Source organism: Cherax quadricarinatus, chromosome 43 (genome assembly GCF_038502225.1).
Source record: "Cherax quadricarinatus isolate ZL_2023a chromosome 43, ASM3850222v1, whole genome shotgun sequence".
In the NCBI taxonomy this organism is placed as follows: domain Eukaryota; kingdom Metazoa; phylum Arthropoda; class Malacostraca; order Decapoda; family Parastacidae; genus Cherax; species Cherax quadricarinatus.
Genome location: NC_091334.1, coordinates 15,063,462 through 15,083,453, shown reverse-complemented (window position 1 = coordinate 15,083,453; position 19,992 = coordinate 15,063,462). Strand labels below are relative to the sequence as shown.

Here is a 19,992-nt window from a genome sequence, read left to right as displayed (position 1 = left end):
CTATATTATTTATATTGTTTATTATGTCATATTAGATGAAGTGAGATAGATAAATAAGCCGTAGAGTTGATATTAGCGAAATTATTCAAGTACAGAATTCCACTAGAACGGATTAATTACATTTCAGTAAATTTAAATGAGGAAAATTGACTCTGCAAACAAGCAAATCCAGTTGTGAGCAAGGTCATGGAATGGATTAAACTTACAAGTAGAGGTTCCACTGAACAAAATTCAGATATGCATGCAGATTTCTGTTCAGCAATTTTTATGGCCTGGAGAAAGCTAGCTGCTGACCCTGGCTCAATAGGGCATATGCTACAAACCTTTAAGAAGACAAACCACAGCAATCAGCAGATAAAGCATAAGACTCGCAGCTATCTACCACTCAGTCATCATATAACCATCTTCAAAAACATTTTTATCAACAAGTAAGAGGAAAAAGAAATTTGAGGTAAAATAAAATTATTTCTTGCCATTATTGTAAACAAGAATGTTGTAAAACAAAATGTGAGAGAGGCTGCAGAGATGAAAAAGACTACCCAAAACCATCCACTGCTCAACTGAGCTATATAACAATATCCAAACACTTAAATATCAACAAAGAATAACAAAGAATATCAAAATATGTTACTTTTTAGCATATTTTATGCTAACTAGATTGTGTATTAAATTTTTAAGTGGCAGTGTGTTAGCCTTCTCTATTATCTCTGGAAGGAACACCATGCCTCAAAACACCCTATGTAAATTTAATAAGGTTTTATTTAAGTTTTAGGTACACAACATACATCTCCAATGTAAGGTGTCTAAAAATCTTCATTTTTAACAAAATATTTAGCTTAAAAAATCTATTTTGCTTTCTTGGAGGCGTTAAGAACAGAACTCTAATTTTCCAATACATTATTCACATTACATGGTAATGTGAATAATGTATTGGAAACTCTAGCATAATGAAATATTTTACTATTTTAGTCACAAGGTATACAAGGAGCTGTGGTAAAAAAGCCCATCAGTAACAACCACATATTGCTGAAACATCCTGAAATTCCTAATATTTTATGTAAAAAAATATCAATATAAAAAACAGGTAAAAAAAAAAAAAAAATTTTTTTTAAGGCTGTTTTTATCAAAATTCAAATGCTGACAGCACTATGGTTCACAGCACCTCCTGTGCAGCCACATCACCCCTGGAGTGACTGCCTAATTCTAATCTTAAACATGAGAAATTTATATACGTACTTAAGTTTTTTGTTCTTGGTGACTGGAGCTTGAAGTATCTGGGGTGTGGTCTCCATCACACGCAGGAGAAGGCCATCAATGTAGTCCTCTAGATCTCGTGTGTGGCGTACACTTTTCTCCAAGTTTGATTGTAGGTTCACAATCATTTCCAATAAATCCTATGGAAATTACTTATGTTATTAAAATTAAATAGTACAACAAATCAGATATACTGCATATACAGCAGTCACCCCCTCTCATCCCCCCCTTATCTGTGGGGGGATACGTTTCAAGACCTATCGTGGATACCCGAAACCACAGATAGTAGCAAACCCGAAATATAAGGAATTTTTTTTGTTTACATACATAACTATGATAAAGTTTAATTGATAAATTACTCATAATAAGTGAAGAATTAGCACTTTTTTGACTGATGGGAAGCACTTCACAGCTTCTCTTAGAACTGCCACTATCGCTATTTTTGCACCTTGAATCCGTTATTAAGCAAAATTAAGGGTTACTTTGGGCCACAGTAAACGTGGATAACTGAAACCACAGAAACCAAATCCGTGGATACGGATTCACCTCATGACACACGTGAACGCACAGATGTACACAAAACATGCAACAAGGCTTCTTCCTGAGCTAAGGGGTACGAGGTACAAGGACACTGGAGGACAGAGGAACCAGGGAAGGGGGTCATGACAAATACAATACTACACATACCAGATATTTAGCAAGCTATAGAATGATTAATAAGAAAGTTTCAATAAAGAGACATACATGCCCATAGAATGTTTATTTGAATGAGCAAATGCTGTTGTAGTATAAGTCTATAGTAGCTATTATTATCAGTCAAGGGGAAGATCTAAACCAAGAGGGAGTCATATAATGTTGGGAAATGGCAGGTAATCAGTACCAAGGAACTTTTCTTGAAGCGAGTTCACCAACTTCAAGGACTGCTTCCTTTTGAAGGAAGGTTTGTTTACGGTAATACGAAAAACTACATAACATGGCAGTGTAATACGTATTAGGAACTAAGATGCTTGAAGACAAGTGTTGCAAGAGATGATCTAGTCAGATTGTTTTTGACCGTGTTAAGCAGGTTTAATTGTTAAGAATATATAAAATCAATTTAATGCACCTAGGCTGTCATACAGTTTCATATACCATACACCAAATATAATGTTCAAATGGAAAAAGAGAGTAGTACTTTTATACCTGTTTATCTTTTAAAACTTTACCACAAATTCAAATTTACCTCTCGAGACTTTCCTGCAAATTTATTATGTATTTCTTGTGGTAGTCTCGACTGATGTGTGGGGGGGTGTGGCAAACGATCATTACCTCCTTCCACAACTCTCCCATCTTCCTCACCAACGCGTTCACGACTGTCTACAGAAAGGATTGATTCAATCAAGTGTAAGCTTCAGGTATGTAAATGATTCTGAAATTCAAAATACAGTACAGTGACAACAGAATAATTTAACTTACTTCCAAATAATTTAGCCTTCAGACCTGCCCCTTTGCCTCGACGTTTCTTGTTATCTCCATCATCACCCTCCTCCCGAGATTTTTTCTCTAGCCGCAAAGCTTTAATTTCAGGAAATCTGCAAAGTTAAAAAAAAAAATGGATTTGTGATAATTTCCTTTTAAGTAGTTGAATTCCCTTAGTATGAGAGTTTTACATTTCAAATTCATCTATGTGCAAATTTTATTTTATATCCTACTGCCCATTATGCACAGGCTGGGCTCGTATATGTTATGATTCAAAAACTTGGCTCCTAGAACCTAAATGTGCGACTGTAAAAGATTAAATTATAAATACTGCACACTCAAGAGCAGCTCAAAGCATATTGGTGCAACTTCTCAAAGTAAATATAAAAATTAGGAAAATTCTGACCTCACAATTCTGGTAAATATAAATATAAACTATTACAAGTCGACCTCATTTAACAGTATTTCTTATCTATGAATTTTAATATTTGTAACTGCTGCTTATTTTTCAATTCAGCTTTCTTTCAAATGTATATAATGGAAACCAGAATCAAATGGGAAAAAAAATCACAACTTTCATTAGATCACATTGTGAATGGCAACAAAAATTAATACAGTGTCAATATTAAGAGAATGTAAATTTGTTAAAACTTAAAATCTATCTTCTATGTGACTCACAGCTATCTTCTTAATGGAATTCATCTATGCGACTCATAGCTATCTTCTTAACAATGGAATTCATCTATATGACTCGTAGCTCTTTTCAAATTCCCTACCTGATATTTCTACTACACTACCCAGTACTGTACATTTCTAAATCACAATCTATGGGTTCATAAAGTGTGGATTCACAAATAAGAGGGGGTAAAAATAAAAGACCTAGGTAGTAGGTTGGTCCTAGGTTGTAGGCTGGTAGACAGCAACCACCCAGGGAGGTACTACCGTCCTGCCATGCGAGTGTAAAATGGAAATCGGTAATTGTTTTACATGATGGTAGGATTGCTGGCATCTTTTTTCTGTCTCATAAACATGCAAGATTTCAGGTAGAGCTTGCTACTTCTACTTACATTTAGGTCACACTACACATGCATGTACAAGCATATATATATACACCCCTCTGGGTTTTCTTCTATTTTCTTACTAGTTTTGTTCTTGTTTATTTCCTCTTATCTCATGGAGAAGTAAAACAGAATTCTTCCTCCATGAGCCGTGTGTGTCGTAAGAGGCAACTAAAATGCCAGGAGCAAGGGTGTAGTAACCCCTTCTCCTGTATATACTGTTAAAATTAAAAAGAGAAACTTTCATTTTTTTGGGGGGCCACCCTGCCTCGGTGTGATAGGGCCGGTTTGTTGAAAGAAATACAATAGGATGGGTTCCAGGATTTAGAAAGAGCTACAACCACTGGAAATTCAACAAAATTACAGCAGACAATTGTTTAACACGGTTTTTTCTGGCAAGTTTTGATTATAGCACTACTGAAGAATTGTGGCATATTAACTTAACATGGTTCAGTTTGCGGGAGGGAAAAAAATTTGAAGCGTCATTTATTTCTGTTTGTGGACCGAGTTTAGATCCTTTAATTACCATATCTTAAATCTGCCAAGCAATCATCGCACTCAGTAGGCATACAAGTGTTGCTGACTGATGACTGACTTACTGACTAACTGACTGGCTTACTGACTTAAAATTAGACTTTTTCACTGAAGAGGACCCTGAAATGGTGTCTAGAGCAACTGATCCCTTACCATCAGTTGTATAATGTACTGTGGGGTACAGAATTTATGCACACTTCCAGTACAACCATCGACTTCAGTACCAGAACCCCTACCATCCACCTCAGCCCAGTAGGGCCACTGCATAACTCCACAGTCATCCACAAACACTAGGTCCCACAATATAAGGAAAGAAATACTATTATTTCTGTTGCATCTGTAATCTTCAACAGTAAAAACAACATAATACATCACGACAATGAACTACAATTACATATTCACTTTCATTTTTGTAAAATTTGTTGGTATAAAAAAGTTGTTTGGCTTTTTGGGGGGCTCCCAGGAATGTACCCCTATTTTTCCCACAAGTTCTTCAGTTTGCCTAACACGGTTTTAACTACCACGACATTTTCAGAAATATAACTACCATGTTAAACGATGGTCTACTGTATACAACAAACTATACAATGAAGACAGGATTGCCATCGTGCTTGCTTACTTGATCTCTTGCCAGCTTGCTTATCCTTCCATCTCAGTAACTAGTGTGCCCTGTCTCACTTGTTCATGGATAAAAGCTTAAAAATTAAAAACTTAAATGCTCCCCAAAAATCCCAACATAAATTACAGAAGTCAAAGTACAGTTTTTTAAATTAGGTCTTCTGCAATTCCTAGTCCATAATTATTATTTCCTGCTAAACTAAACAAAAGTTTATTATACACAACATTTTTGCTTATAAACTACATTAAAACAAAAGTATTATATTTATAAATGAACAATCTTCACAGTGTAAAAAGCTTCTTGGAATGTAGCTTCGGCATAATTTTAATGTTGAGCAATGATCATTAAGAGAGAAAAGTAATTCAAAATTTCCTACTTAATACTAAACCCACCATTTAGAAATTCACATTTCATGGACTTCAAGCCTTAATACACCATTGCAAATTGTGCTCAACAGGTGTACTAAAATGAAAAAAATTATCAGCAATTACATTAATAAGCAATAAGCTTCAAATACCTGGATCCATGTTCATCAATGCGGGTGACATCCTGGGAACTGTTAGAGAGAGAGGTGTTGAGAGAAGACCGGCTATCACTATGATTCACATTTTCCATGCTTCCAACCACTGTAAAAAATATGGAATAGTACATGAACTTTTAATCATACTTAATACAGAAATGTATGCATAACATTATTTGATGGAAGTAATTATTTCCTAAACAGTTTTTTTGTTAAAGAGTATAAAAAGAGCAGATTATTCAATCCTTTTCTCTATCTACATTTACACAGACATGATCAATGTATATATATTTTAATAAAATTATGCAGTATGTATTAGTATTTCAATAAATATAACAATAGTGCTGATCACTTCAGCCATTAGTGCTGAAGTGATCAGCACTAATTGCAACAGCAGGAATTCTGGTAATGTAAGGTATGTAATAACACTGATGGCAAACTAGAAGCCAGAAATTAGCACTGTACTGGCAACAAATTTAAAGTGATAGTGAAAAAGTGGTCTTCATAACAATAGTGTAAAGCCAACTCAGAACAGATCAACTAAATTATGTAAGACAAGACTGCAAGGTAAGAAGCACAATGGTGTAAGGATATAGCTATGCAAGGAACAAGATCAAATCAATTCTATATGATAGTGATATGCCAAGCTTGAGTTCTGGAGGTGTGAAGTAGTGCTTGCACTATGAAGGACAAGTGGAATGTTGCAGTTCAGAAAGTCTTTTAGTGTGTGCAGTTCGTGCTTTTTTGGAAAAACAGCTAATGAATGAATGATGCTAAATGGGTTTACTTCTTTTAAACATCCTACCTTTGTGGGAAATGGCAAATGTGAAAAGAGAGATGAGTTAAGACACAATGTTTGCAAAGAAAGCAACACTAAGCTGAGGAAAGAAGCTGTGTTAACCCGTAAACGGTCCAAACGTATATTTACGTTTTTACCACTAGTGCCCCAAATGTATATATACGTTTTATTTTTCCTGCCTTCAAATTTGGCACGATTGGCCTGAGATGCCTTGTCAGCATAGAATAGGTTCTAACACTCAGTATGCGGTATTAAAAAAAATCTGGGACCTCTTAGTACCTTGTGGGAGCACCAGTTCAAATGAGCGCCAGCTAGAGCAAACAGCGCAGCAAACACCTGAGATTCACTGATGTCATGTAGTATTAACACTCCTGTTTTAAGAGGAAAGTGGTTTTGACCCTGAGTTTAGTGGCTTTGAGGTGGATGTGGCCACAAGTGGTCAAGGAAATATAAAAAAAAACAATAATAACCCATGTGCAATATTTGTGCAACACCCTTTCAGAATGTCTTATAACCTATGCCCTAAGTAAAGAGAAACAATTCTGGCTGGCTGGCAGGCTTGCTGGCTGGCTGCCTGACTGGGTGATTGGCTGGCTGGCTAGCTAGCTGGCTGGCCAGCTGCTGGCGCCCTGGCTCTATCTCCATTTGTCTGTCTGTATCTATGTCTATCTGTCTCTATCTATCTCTCTATCGTTGTGTCAGTCTATTTGTCTATCTCTATCTCTTTCTATCTGTCTGTATTTCTGTCTCACAAGTACATATAAATACAAGTATACATAGTGTAAATTACCTAGGATAACCCAAAAAATCCAGACAAAGTGCTATACTCTGCTTGAAGATGCGAGTAAATGTGATGACGATGCAGTCTTGTGACTCTCTGAGACAGAGAGCTAGATGGATAGACAGACAGACAGGGAGCTTGACAGACAAATAGACAGACATGTTTGTGTACCAGCAAAAACAAAGCAGGCCCTAATCTTTTCTTATCAAGTCTTATCACTGCACCCTCGCGAATGCTCATCAAACGTCAGCGCTTATCAAATGTTATCTCTTCTTATCACGTCACTGTCAGGGGTGGACTTTGTTTTTCATGCTTCAAGGGAACTTATTATTATTACTTATTCTTCTTCTCCTGCTTCTCCTCCTCCTCCTTCTCCTTATTATTATTATATACTTCCACATATCCAAAACATTGCTGGGACCTATAAATACTTTGTATATATTCAAAGATAATAGTAAATGACTAAGGCAGGTGTAAATGTCCACCTGTCAGTGTGTGTGACAATGCGAGTACCATTTCAGTACCTAATAACAGTGTCAGAACAAAGATTGGTTATGAAATGACAAGAACTACTATAAATTGTAATTATCAGAACATAAAAATTATATAAAATATGAAAAATGGAGAGAAAAAAAAAAAATATATATATATATATATATATATATATCGGCAACACTTCTGCAAGCGGCAGTGCTCCATGTTGCCGCCAGGTGATCTCCAAGTGCCAACTTTGCGGCCTCATATCTCAGTAAGTACTGACCCTAAAAAAAAAATTTTTTTATATCCTATAACACTTAGAAAAAATGCTCTTTTTTTCAATGAAAAAAAAAAAAAAATTTTATTTTTCAAAATATTCAGGGCACTGGGGTAGTGAACGTATACATATATACGTTTGGACCGTTTACAGGTTAAATGGTAAAGCATCATTACAGATGAAATGTAAATGTGGTCTATGGACTTTTTTTTGTAGTTTTTATGGAAAAAAAAGTCCAAGTGTATATATATTGAAGTAGGTGGAAGGAGTACTACATAGTTGCCGTCAATAAAGATCTTTTATAACCATACAAAAAGGTATTATAATATACCAATAAAGATATACCACAAATGTGGCAAAGCCTCTAACTTCATAAATGATAATATTAAACAAGCCATCCTATACCCAAAATACCCTTCATTACTCCATCGGTGTTCAGAGAACTGTTCCCACATTCATCTATTTTCCTGTACATCTTGCCAAATCCTTCCATCTCCCTATCAATAACCTAACTTTCTGATCATGCATTGTTTATTCAGGTATATACCGTATCATATTTGTCAATTCATGTTTTTATCATCTACTCTACTACCCATCCAAGCGGCCACCCACTATTCACTTAAATATAGGAATTATGGTACATAAAACGGAAAAAAATAATAAGGGTACAGTGTACGTGAAAGCAATAAGAAGCCACTATAGAGATGATGATGCTGATCTATCTTCACTAAACGAGTAATTAAAAAAAAAAAGCAAGGAAGCCCATGCAAAATGAAAAGCATCAAGTTTAAGAATTATACATACTTCAAAGTTAAGAAGTACTCTACAAAACCATTAATCTAATGCAGGGTTTCTCAAACAGTGGAGAACAGCACCCAATAGGGACTCGAGAGTAAATCTCAAAACAAGTCGTGGGTCGTCTGGTAAATCTGGCTGAGAAACAGTAATCTACAAGCTAGAGACCACCCTTGCTTGTGGCCACAACTTTACCTGCTAAGTATGTCTGCTTCTCTGAAATATAATTTAAAGTCATTATCATTGTTGTTTTAAAAATGCACCACCAAGTAAACTATAGAAAGTGATTGTACAACTTCCCTTTTACATGCATGACACACAGGCATGTTAAAAAGATGCTTATTAAATAATTATCTTAGCATACACCCCAGAAGTATTTTGTTTAAATTCAGCATGACCAGCATGGCCAAACAGGAGCATGCATCTTTACACCTGTAATGTGATGATTTTGCCTCTCTTTAGTAGGCAGTATTGCTTGCACAGTGCTGTTGTTTATTGCAACAAAAAAAATCTTTGACAAAAAATTAACAAAAAATTTGATTGGCACCATAATTTATGCTGGACAAAAAAAAAAAAATCTGTTACTGAGGCACATGTGTATACCCTATATCAACTCAAATATGCTTATTGCAAATCTGAAGTCGGAATTCACCCACCAAATTAAGATATTTAACCCTTTGACTGTCGCAACCTCAAATCCTGAGGTGTCTCCTGGTATAACAAAATATTTGGAAAAAAAAAAAAAAAAAAAAAAAAAAACAAAAAAAAAAAAACTTATGAAATGATAGAGAATCTTTTCCCAATGGTAATGACACCAAAAGTACGAAATTTGATGGAAAACTTACAGAATTACACTCTTGCAAAGTTAGTGACCTCGGCGATACATTGTATCTACGAATCGGCGACTTCGTCCACTTTGAGCCCTATTTCTGGCTAATTCCATTGTTCCAGTCGACCAACTCATAGCTATTTCTTTAGAACTCCATCTGTTCTATCAACTGAGTACAAGAAACTGCCCATTTACCGATTTCAACTGCCCAATGAAGTGGTCAGAAATTGGCAATTTGGCCAATTTCACACAAATTAAAAAATATGCCAATTTCAAAATAGGGTCCAGAATGAGCAATGCAGACATTTCTGGCTCTAAAATAACATTTTCTTTGTTCAACAGTCACATCTCCAGGCCCCTCTGATATTACTCTTGCTTTCTATTTTGAATTTTTATTCAAACAAACAATAGAAGATTTACTGTTATGCAGACTACTGCAATGTTGTAATAATTGCATAAATAATGTCAACCCATTCATGACTGCATATTAGAATGGCTAGTTGGACATTTATTGCACAATGACATCATTTGTTTACTCTTGAACATCGGCAAAAATCAAACATTTTCCCTACTTTGAGCTCCATTTCAAGGTCCTTTTCATAGTAAAACCAATCAAAATCACCTCCATTTCTATAATATGCTTTCCATTCTATCAATGTGACTACGAAAACAAGAATATAATCATAAAACTGTACAAAAATACACCTCAAAATCAACATTTTAATCCAAAAACATGGTCAGAGTTTTTTTTTTTCTCATTACGCACTGTTTGCTGCAGGATTTTTTTATACTGCACACACTGACCACATAGACCCATTCTCTCACACGTGGGCCCACCAGCTTTCTCCTGCTTGATCAGAAGCCGCTAGAATTTTTTAGTATATATACGTCAAACACATTGGCTCGTAAGATGTATATATACGACCAAAACAGTCAAAGGGTTAAAGTGTATTTTTACAGACACTTTATCAAAAATCAAGAATTATACACTGCACAACTGACATATGCTCATACTGTTCAATTGTTGCCAGCTTCCCAGCAATACTACGTAGCTGAAATACACTAGAATTTTGAGTGTTTTAACAAAAGTGGCATATAATACTTTAAGGCATTATTTATTAAATAATCAAGAATACTGCACTAATTATGCTTATGCACATATTCAATCATTACCAGGTCATCAGCAATACTCAAAGTACATGAAACATTTCCATTTTTTTTTTTTTTTTTCAACAAGTTGGTCGTCTCCCACCGAGGCAGGGTGACCCAAAAAAGAAAGAAAATCCCCAAAAAGAAAATACTTTCATCATCATTCAACACTTTCACCACACTCACACATTATCACTGCTTTTGCAGAGGTGCTCAGAATACAACAGTTTAGAAGCATATACGTATAAAGATACACAACATATCCCTCCAAACTGCCAATATCCCAAACCCCTCCTTTAAAGTGCAGGCATTGTACTTCCCATTTCCAGGACTCAAGTCCGACTATAAGAAAATAACCGGTTTCCCTGAATCCCTTCACTAAATATTACCCTGCTCACACTCCAACAGATCGTCAGGTCCCAAGTATCATTCATCTCCATTCACTCCTATCTAACACGCTCATGCACGCTTGCTGGAAGTCCAAGCCCCTCGCCCACAAAACCTCCTTTACCCCCTCTTTCCAACCCTTTCGAGGACGACCCCTACCCCTCTTTCCTTCCCCTATAGATTTATATGCTTTCCATGTCATTCTACTTTGATCCATTCTCTCTAAATGACCAAACCACCTCAACAACCCCTCTTCTGCCTTCTGATTAATGCTTTTATTAACTCTCACACCTTCTCCTAATTTCCACACTCCGAATTTTCTGCATAATATTTACACCACACATTGCCCTTAGACAGGACATCTCCACTGCCTCCAACCGTCTCCTCGCTGCTGCATTTACCACCCAAGCTTCACATCCATATAAGAGTGTTGGTACTACTATACTTTCATACATTCCCTTCTTTGCCTCCATAGATAACGTTTTTTGACTCCACATATACCTCAACGCACCACTCACCTTTTTTCCCTCATCAATTCTATGATTAACCTCATCCTTCATAAATCCATCCGCCGACACGTCAACTCCCAAGTATCTGAAAACATTCACTTCTTCCATACTCCTCCTCCCCAATTTGATATCCAATTTTTCTTTATCTAAATCATTTGATACCCTCATCACCTTACTCTTTTCTATGTTCACTTTCAACTTTCTACCTTTACACACATTCTCAAACTCATCCACTAACCTTTGCAATTTTTCTTTAGAATCTCCCATAAGCACAGTATCATCAGCAAAAAGTAACTGTGTCAATTCCCATTTTGAATTTGATTCCCCATAATTTAATCCCACCCCTCTCCCGAACACCCTAGCATTTACTTCTTTTACAACCCCATCTATAAATATATTAAACAACCATGGTGACATTACACATCCCTGTCTAAGACCTACTTTTACCGGGAAGTAGTCTCCCTCTCTTCTACACACCCTAACCTGAGCCTCACTATCCTCATAAAAGCTCTTTACAGCATTTAGTAACTTACCACCTATTCCATAAACTTGCAACATCTGCCACATTGCTCCTCTATCCACTATCATATGCCTTTTCTAAATCCATAAATGCAATAAAAACTTCCCTACCTTTACCTAAATACTGTTCGCATATATGCTTCAATGTAAACACTTGATCTACACATCCCCTACCCACTCTGAAGCCTCCTTGCTCATCCGCAATTCTACATTCTGTCTTACCTCTAATTCTTTCAATTATAACTCTACCATATACTTTTCCTGGTATACTCAGTAAACTTATTCCGCTATAATTTTTACAATCTCTTTTGTCCCCTTTCCCTTTATATAAAGGGACTATACATGCTCTCTGCCAATCCCTAGGTACCTTCCCCTCTTTCATACATTTATTAAACAAAAGTACCAACCACTCCAACACTATATCCCCCCCTGCTGTTAACATTTCTGTCATGATCCCATCAGTTCCAGCTGCTTTACCCCCTTTCATTCTACGTAATGCCTCACGTACCTCCACCACACTTACATTCTGCTCTTCTTCACTCCTAAAAGATGGTATACCTCCCTGGCCAGTGCATGAAATTTCCATTTTTACTATAACTAAATAGCTGCAAATGTAGGGTTAACTCTGAAGTCAGATTGAAAATCAGTATAACAGAATTGGTCTAAAACACATACATCTACCTCAGTAACAAATTTGTTGTTGCACAATATTTTACTTATTTCATGCAAGCACCAAAAAATCATGTGAAGAATGGTCAACCAGAGATAATGTTACAATTAAAAAAAAAAGTTATTTATCTGATTAGAATTATCAAATTATACCCATGGTTCCTAGATATCTAATTTTACCACACTAGTCCTTCCCCACCAAGGTAGAAAGACTCAAACATTTATCATCACTCCCTTTCCTGACTCTTTCCAGAATAACATGAGCATCACAATTTAAATTTTGCAAACTATCTTCTCATGGAGTGCATTCTATTAACTACATTGCTATAATTCAGTAATTAATTACCATACGTATATTTGTAGCTACAAGATCAGACCTAAGTTTGTGGTGTCTCATCTTCAATATGTAATACATCATTAAAGTTTCCAGTGGTTGTAGCACTTACTACCTCTATTTGTAAATAATTTTATTGTTCCACCACTCAGTTTGTGAAGAACAACTTTCTAGAATATCTTTGGTACCTCTCTTAATATATACCGTAGCTACAGTCTCCTGTTCTCCCTTATGGTGCTAGGAAATCTTAGCACCATTATAATCTTATTGCATACAAGATTATGATTTGATGATCTTGTATGTGGTTATGTCTCATCTTATCCTGCTAACAGCCTTTTTGGTATTTGTAAGGTAGTGTCTGGTAACCATGTTAACAACAATTATCTAAGACAACCCTTACCCATTTTATTTTGAATGCAGTAGTATATGTACATTTTACATTAACTTTTAATTTATTTATTCAGACAGCATTTAAAATTTAAACTTCACCCACTCAAATACTTGCCTAATGGTCAGCCCACTAAAATTTATTTGATTTTTAATTTTGCAATCAAACGTATTGATATTTATGGAACGTTACTCCACCTTACTACCTCACATTTGTATTAAGCTTAAATAGGTTTGTAAAACAGTTAACCATTACTTCTTGTCTAGTTTTAAGTATAGTTACTATGTTCTATTATCTTGTCTAGTTTTAATTAGCTACTATGTATTAGGATTAGTCTGCCCAAAATATCCCAGTATGATAGTGGTTATCTTTGTACTTAGAAAATCAAAATTGTAATTACACATTGTAACCTTTACAAAGATGGTTGACACAAACTCACTACCAATACAATATGCTCCTTGCTTAACAACCAATTCACTTACCGACCTACTCTTAGGAACGGAACCCTGTAGTTAAGTGAGGAGAGGCTGTATTGTTTTATTCAGTTGTGATGGTCTTTGCTATTTTTTTTTTTTTTTTTTTTTTTTTTTACAAAATGATTATTATTTTTTTTTTATTATCACACTGGCCGATTCCCACCAAGGCAGGGTGGCCCGAAAAAGAAAAACTTTCACCATCATTCACTCCATCACTGTCTTGCCAAAAGGGTACTTTACACTACAGTTTTTAAACTGCAACATTAACACCCCTCCTTCAGAGTGCAGGCACTGTACTTCCCATCTCCAGGACTCAAGTCCGGCCTGCCGGTTTCCCTGAACCCCTTCATAAATGTTACTTTGCTCACACTCCAACAGCACGTCAAGTATTAAAAACCATTTGTCTCCATTCACTCCTATCAAACACACTCATGCATGCCTGCTGGAAGTCCAAGCCCTTCGCACACAAAACCTCCTTTACCCCCTCCCTCCAACCTTTCCTAGGCCGACCCCTACCCCACCTTCCTTCCACTACAGACTGATACACTCTTGAAGTTATTCTGTTTCGCTCCATTCTCTTCACATGTCCGAACCACCTCAACAACCCTTCCTCAGCCCTCTGGACAACAGTTTTGGTAATCCCGCACCTCCTCCTAACTTCCAAACTACGAATTCTCTGCATTATATTCACACCACACATTGCTCTCAGACATGACATCTCCACTGCCTCCAGCCTTCTCCTCGCTGCAACATTCATCACCCATGCTTCACACCCATATAAGAGCGTTGGTAAAACTATACTCTCATACATTCCCCTCTTTACCTCCAAGGACAAAGTTCTTTGTCTCCACAGACTCCTAAGTGCACCACTCACCCTTTTCCCCTCATCAATTCTATGATTCACCTCATCTTTCATAGACCCATCCGCTGACACGTCCACTCCCAAATATCTGAATACATTCACCTCCTCCATACTCTCTCCCTCCAATCTGATATCCAATCTTTCATCACCTAATCTTTTTGTTATCCTCATAACCTTACTCTTTCCTGTATTCACTTTCAATTTTCTTCTTTTGCACACCCTACCAAATTCATCCACCAATCTCTGCAACTTCTCTTCAGAATCTCCCAAGAGCACAGTGTCATCAGCAAAGAGCAACTGTGACAACTCCCACTTTATGTGTGATTCTTTATCTTTTAACTCCACGCCTCTTGCCAAGACCCTCGCATTTACTTCTCTTACAACCCCATCTATAAATATATTAAACAACCACGGTGACATCACACTGGGAAATAATTTCCCTCTTTCCTACATACTCTAACTTGAGCCTCAAAATGGTTATAAAGACTATTACTGATTGAGGTTTTTGTCTATTTTTTAACAGCCAAATACAAAAGTTGGTGGCCCAGTTTTAGTATCCAGGCTGGCAATGGAAGAGGTTAATCATTATTGTGGACAAGAGATAATCATTTAACAACAATCTCTAATACTGGCTAATGAAGCAAATATCCTATGCAAAGAAAAAATCCAATTTATCACTTCCTGACATGATGACTCAGAGAAATTGTGAAAATGTAGTGACCTGGTTGGTGGAATTTAATGTAATGAGTAACAGTGAAGTCACAAGAACAAACTGATACTATGAGCACTGGATCGAGAGAAGGATGAAGGAGCAATTATAAAGACCAAAACATCACAAATAGAATTCATGTAGGTGGATGGAAGAATGCAGAAAAAAATTTCCATCACACACTAGATCAAACCTAGAATATGCAGCCTAACATATCATGGTGACCACATGCATGCACTGAGTAGAGACCTGAAGAGAAAACCCAAGGGAAGCACAACTAACACATTAAACAGTATGAATAGGAAAAAGCAGTGTGATATGTGATAAGACTTGACCTATGAGAGAGAACATCTTGAGAGACAGAAAAACAACAGGGATGTTAGGAAGTACTCTCTCAGTCTCCAGGTGAGGAGTGGAACAAGCTAGACAGAGATGCCGAGGCAAATACTGAATATAAACACATGCAAGCATACACCAGAAGACCATATTAATGAAAACTTGACAAATTCTTATACTATACTAGCTAACTTTAAAATACCCTTTAAACCTATGCACAACACAAACATTCACAACACAAAGTAGGCCAAAACTAATATGCAGTAGTAGTGTGGTGTCCATGCCTAAACAAAAATTGGGGATAAGATAGAATTTTTTTTAGAAAACTGAAGAGAAATGGATCAGCATAAGAGGCTACAGTTGAAAAGTGGTGCCAAAACGATAGTAGAATTTTTTTTCTTCACAGATAGTGGTAGAATAATGGAATGAGTTATAAGAGTTCAATAGCCACTGGAAATTTAAAATATACAAAAGAACAAATGCTGAAGATGAAGCACCAAGAGCACAGCTCTGTTTCTGTAGTAACAAATAGGTAATCATATGAGCACACACTTACCCTATTTCTTATTAACATGCACTTAAAAACACACACACACGGCCGACGTTAAAAAAAAAAAAATTATATATATATATATATATATATATATATATATATATATATATATATATATATATATATATATATATATATATATATATATATATATATATATATATATATATATATATATATATATATATATATATATATATATATATATATATATATATATATATATATATATATATACACACACATACACACACACATATATTCAACCCCTGCAACCACAGTCTCTCTCTCTCTCTCACACACAGACACACACACAGACAGACAGAGACAGACAGACACACACATGCATGCGCACACACACACACACACACATATATATTCAACCCCTGCAACCACAGTCTCTCTCTCTCTCACTCACACACAGACAGACAGACAGACAGAGACAGGCATGCGCGCACACGCGCGCACACGCGCACGCACACACACACCCACCCCCCCATTATCTCTCTCACCTCATTCTTTCTCTTTCATCCCATTCTCTCTCCATTCCCCTCATTCTCAATCTCTCCCTCAGTCTTTCATATTATATTTTTCACCAGTATATTTAAAACAGTAAATAAAATCTAATGACCAAATGTTGTTTGAGAATAATTTGCAATAAACTTAAAAAGCACACAAGACATTATGCAAGCTTGGTACAGTATAACATTACTAATTACCCAAGTCAGGAGCACATCCATGCACTGCAATGCTCAGTCCCACATTGTAAAAGCTTTCTCATTAATTATGTTTTTTAGTAAAGTTCATGTTTTTGTAATTTTTATAAACGTTTCTGTAAACTTTATAAAGTTTTTTGCAAACCTGTACAAAATTTATAAAGTTTTTGTAAACTTTATAAATGCTTATTTTGTGTAATCTATATACAAAAAATTGTATCAACTTCATAAAGATTTGCGTAAATTTTATAAATTTATCTGTGGAAATGCGTTGAAGAAGCAAATAAAAATAAAGTTGTATTTACAGTACTATTAAAGCCAAAAAAGTCAAATAATCATTCCTACTCACTAGCATTCCTCCCATACAGTTTCCTTTCCCACTCATCAATGATGGGCTGGGTGGTGGGCTTCTCATGGAGGGAACCAGAACGTACAACAGCAGCACTGGGCCGCTCAGCCAGCCCGGGGGTCCCCCGAGAATTGTGGGAGGTTGGGGCAGGGGAGGGATTGGAACTACTGTCCTTGGGCGTGGATGGGGTAGAGGGTGTGACAAAGCCAGAGCCAAAGCTATATACAGAAGCACTGGGAGTACTCGGTGTTGATGAAACTGACACATCAATCCCATTGTGACTACTTGGAGTTCTAGGTACAGAAAGTGTTGGTTCAAATTTATTCTTTTTAGATTCAAGTGTGCCAGGAGATTGACTTCCAAGATCAGCATCACCTAGGGCACTGTGACTGCTTGGAGATTTAGATACAGAAAGAGTTAGTTCAGGTTTATTCTTTTTAGATTTAGATGAGACAGGAGGCTGAATGCTAAGATCAGTATCCACTAGGGAAATCTTAGCAGAAGCTGAAGCTAAAGCTCCTAAAGCAGATCCTGTGTGAGTCTTGGATTCCAGGATGGGAGAGGAGGTAAAGACTGTCCTATCACGAGCTTTTGGTGTAGATAAAGTACTTAAGAGGTGAGTTTTAGTAGAGGAAATGGTTAGTGATTGATCAGGCTTTACAGAAGCTGAGGATGATGCAGTAGTTGTATCACTATTACTAGTGGACCTGGCATATCTTAAAGGTTTGACAGAATTATCTTCTACAGCAACAGGCTCAGGTAATGTGACCTTGAGTGAGGCTGATAGCTGAGGAATGGAAGGTTTCTGCACATCAGCAGGTTCAGGGACATCTTTCTTCCACAAGAGTGATGACTCAGAATTGGAAGAATCCTGTATAGTAATGAGCTCAGGAATAACTTTCCTCTGTACAGGTGAAGGCTCAGGAATAGGAGGGTCCCATGCTACAAAAGGATTATGAATAGATTCTTTATGTGGGGGTGAAGGTTCAGGAGAGGGTCTTACAAGAATGGATTGGGGAAAAACTTTCTTCCGTGGGGGTGAAGCCTCAGGCGGGGAGGCATCCTGAATAACAACAGATTCAAAGGGTGAAGGTTCAGGAGTGGTAGGATTTTTCACTGCAACAGGGTTATGAAAAACTTGTTGATGTGAAGGTGAAAGTTCAGGAGAGGGGGGGTTCTGTACCACAAATTCAGGGAAAACTTTCTTTTGTGAAGGCAAAGGCTCATGAGAGGGAGGGTTCTGTACCATAAATTCAGGGAAGACTTTCTTTTGTGAAGGTGAAGGCTCATGAGTGGGATGGCTCCTCACTGTAATAGGTTCAGGGAAAACTTTATGTGGGGGTAAAGGCTCAGTAGTAAAGGAGTCCCTCACTGTAACAGATTCAGAGAAAGCTTTGTGCAGGGGTAAAGGATCAGGAGAGGGAGGGTCCCTCACTGTAATGGGTTTAGGGAAAGCTTTCTTGTGTGGGGGTGAAGGTTCAGAAGGCAAAGGAAGAGTGTCCTGTAGAGCAACAGGTGCATGGTAAATTTTCTTGGTCAGTGGTGCCGGTTCAGGAGATGATGACTCTAAACTAACAAAAGAATTAGTATCCTTAGTCATTACACTACTAGTGAGTGACATTGTCATAGCAGAGTCAGGAGAAGCACTCTCAGGTGATGAATGGCCATCATTATGCATAATTAAGGTGATGGGAGTGAGGTTTGAAAAGGTAAGCGGAGAATTAGGGGAGAGCGCTACTGGTGTTGTGGGCTCTTCATGTTTACCAAGTGGGGAGGGGGGTTTGGGAGAAGGTGTTGGTATGGGGGACTCCAGGGCTATTGAGGGCACTTCCACAACATTCCCTGCAAGTCAATAAGGTCCCTTCAATCTATATCCAAGTTGAAATGCAACAAATTATTTAACTTTTTCCTTTCTGAGTACAGTAATACCTTACATTTCAGACTAATGATGTTATTAGTTGATTACAGTGGTAATATACAGGCTACATATGGCTACAAATGCCTACATTACTGCACAAAGATAAAAAATGCAATGATGTGCAAAATATACAACACTTCCAATTATGAAAATACTGTAGTCAAAAAAACAATTAGCCTGGGTGCTAACTAAGAGAAGTAAACATACAGAGTTGTCTAATTCACAAACACTTCCTGATCATTGAGGATACAAGATGAACTATGAAAGCACTACAGATATGCTACAGAACAGTGTTTTTCAAACATCAGACTGAGGCTCATTGCAGTGAGGAGAGAGTTGTGAGCAGGGTGACCCTAAAACAACTAATAAGTAGTTGACAAATTGGCAACGAATCACTGCTGTAGAGTAATCTACATTTTACATTATCAAAACTTGCACCAATATTTAATTAAATTTCATTTATTAATACGTATATATGTAATTAATTTTTTTTATATTTTTTTTATATTGGTATGTATGTACATTGTACAATGAATGTCAGTTAAATTGGAGATCCAGTTCTGCCATTTGAATTCATACAATTTGAAAAGATTATTAAAAATAAGATAGGAAGGGATGAAAATACAAGATAGTATATACAGTAACTGAATTTTCACAGAAACTCAATGATTTTGTCAAAACACAGTAGCCCCCATAATTATTCCGATTCATAATCCC

General features: G+C 36.7%; 1 protein-coding gene across 1 annotated transcript in view; it reads right to left on the bottom strand.

Moving 5' to 3' along the window:
* LOC128694125 (rab11 family-interacting protein 1) overlaps positions 1–19,992 on the bottom strand; it is a 130,424-nt gene that overhangs the window by 7,347 nt on the left and 103,085 nt on the right. Inside the window, exons 10-14 of the mRNA XM_070093600.1 lie at positions 17,358–19,199; positions 5,441–5,549; positions 2,710–2,825; positions 2,477–2,610; positions 1,237–1,394 (exon numbers count right to left, since the gene is read on the bottom strand). Of these exons, the coding sequence (XP_069949701.1) occupies positions 1,237–1,394; positions 2,477–2,610; positions 2,710–2,825; positions 5,441–5,549; positions 17,358–19,199 (2,359 nt within the window). The remainder of the gene's footprint in view (positions 1–1,236; positions 1,395–2,476; positions 2,611–2,709; positions 2,826–5,440; positions 5,550–17,357; positions 19,200–19,992) is intronic.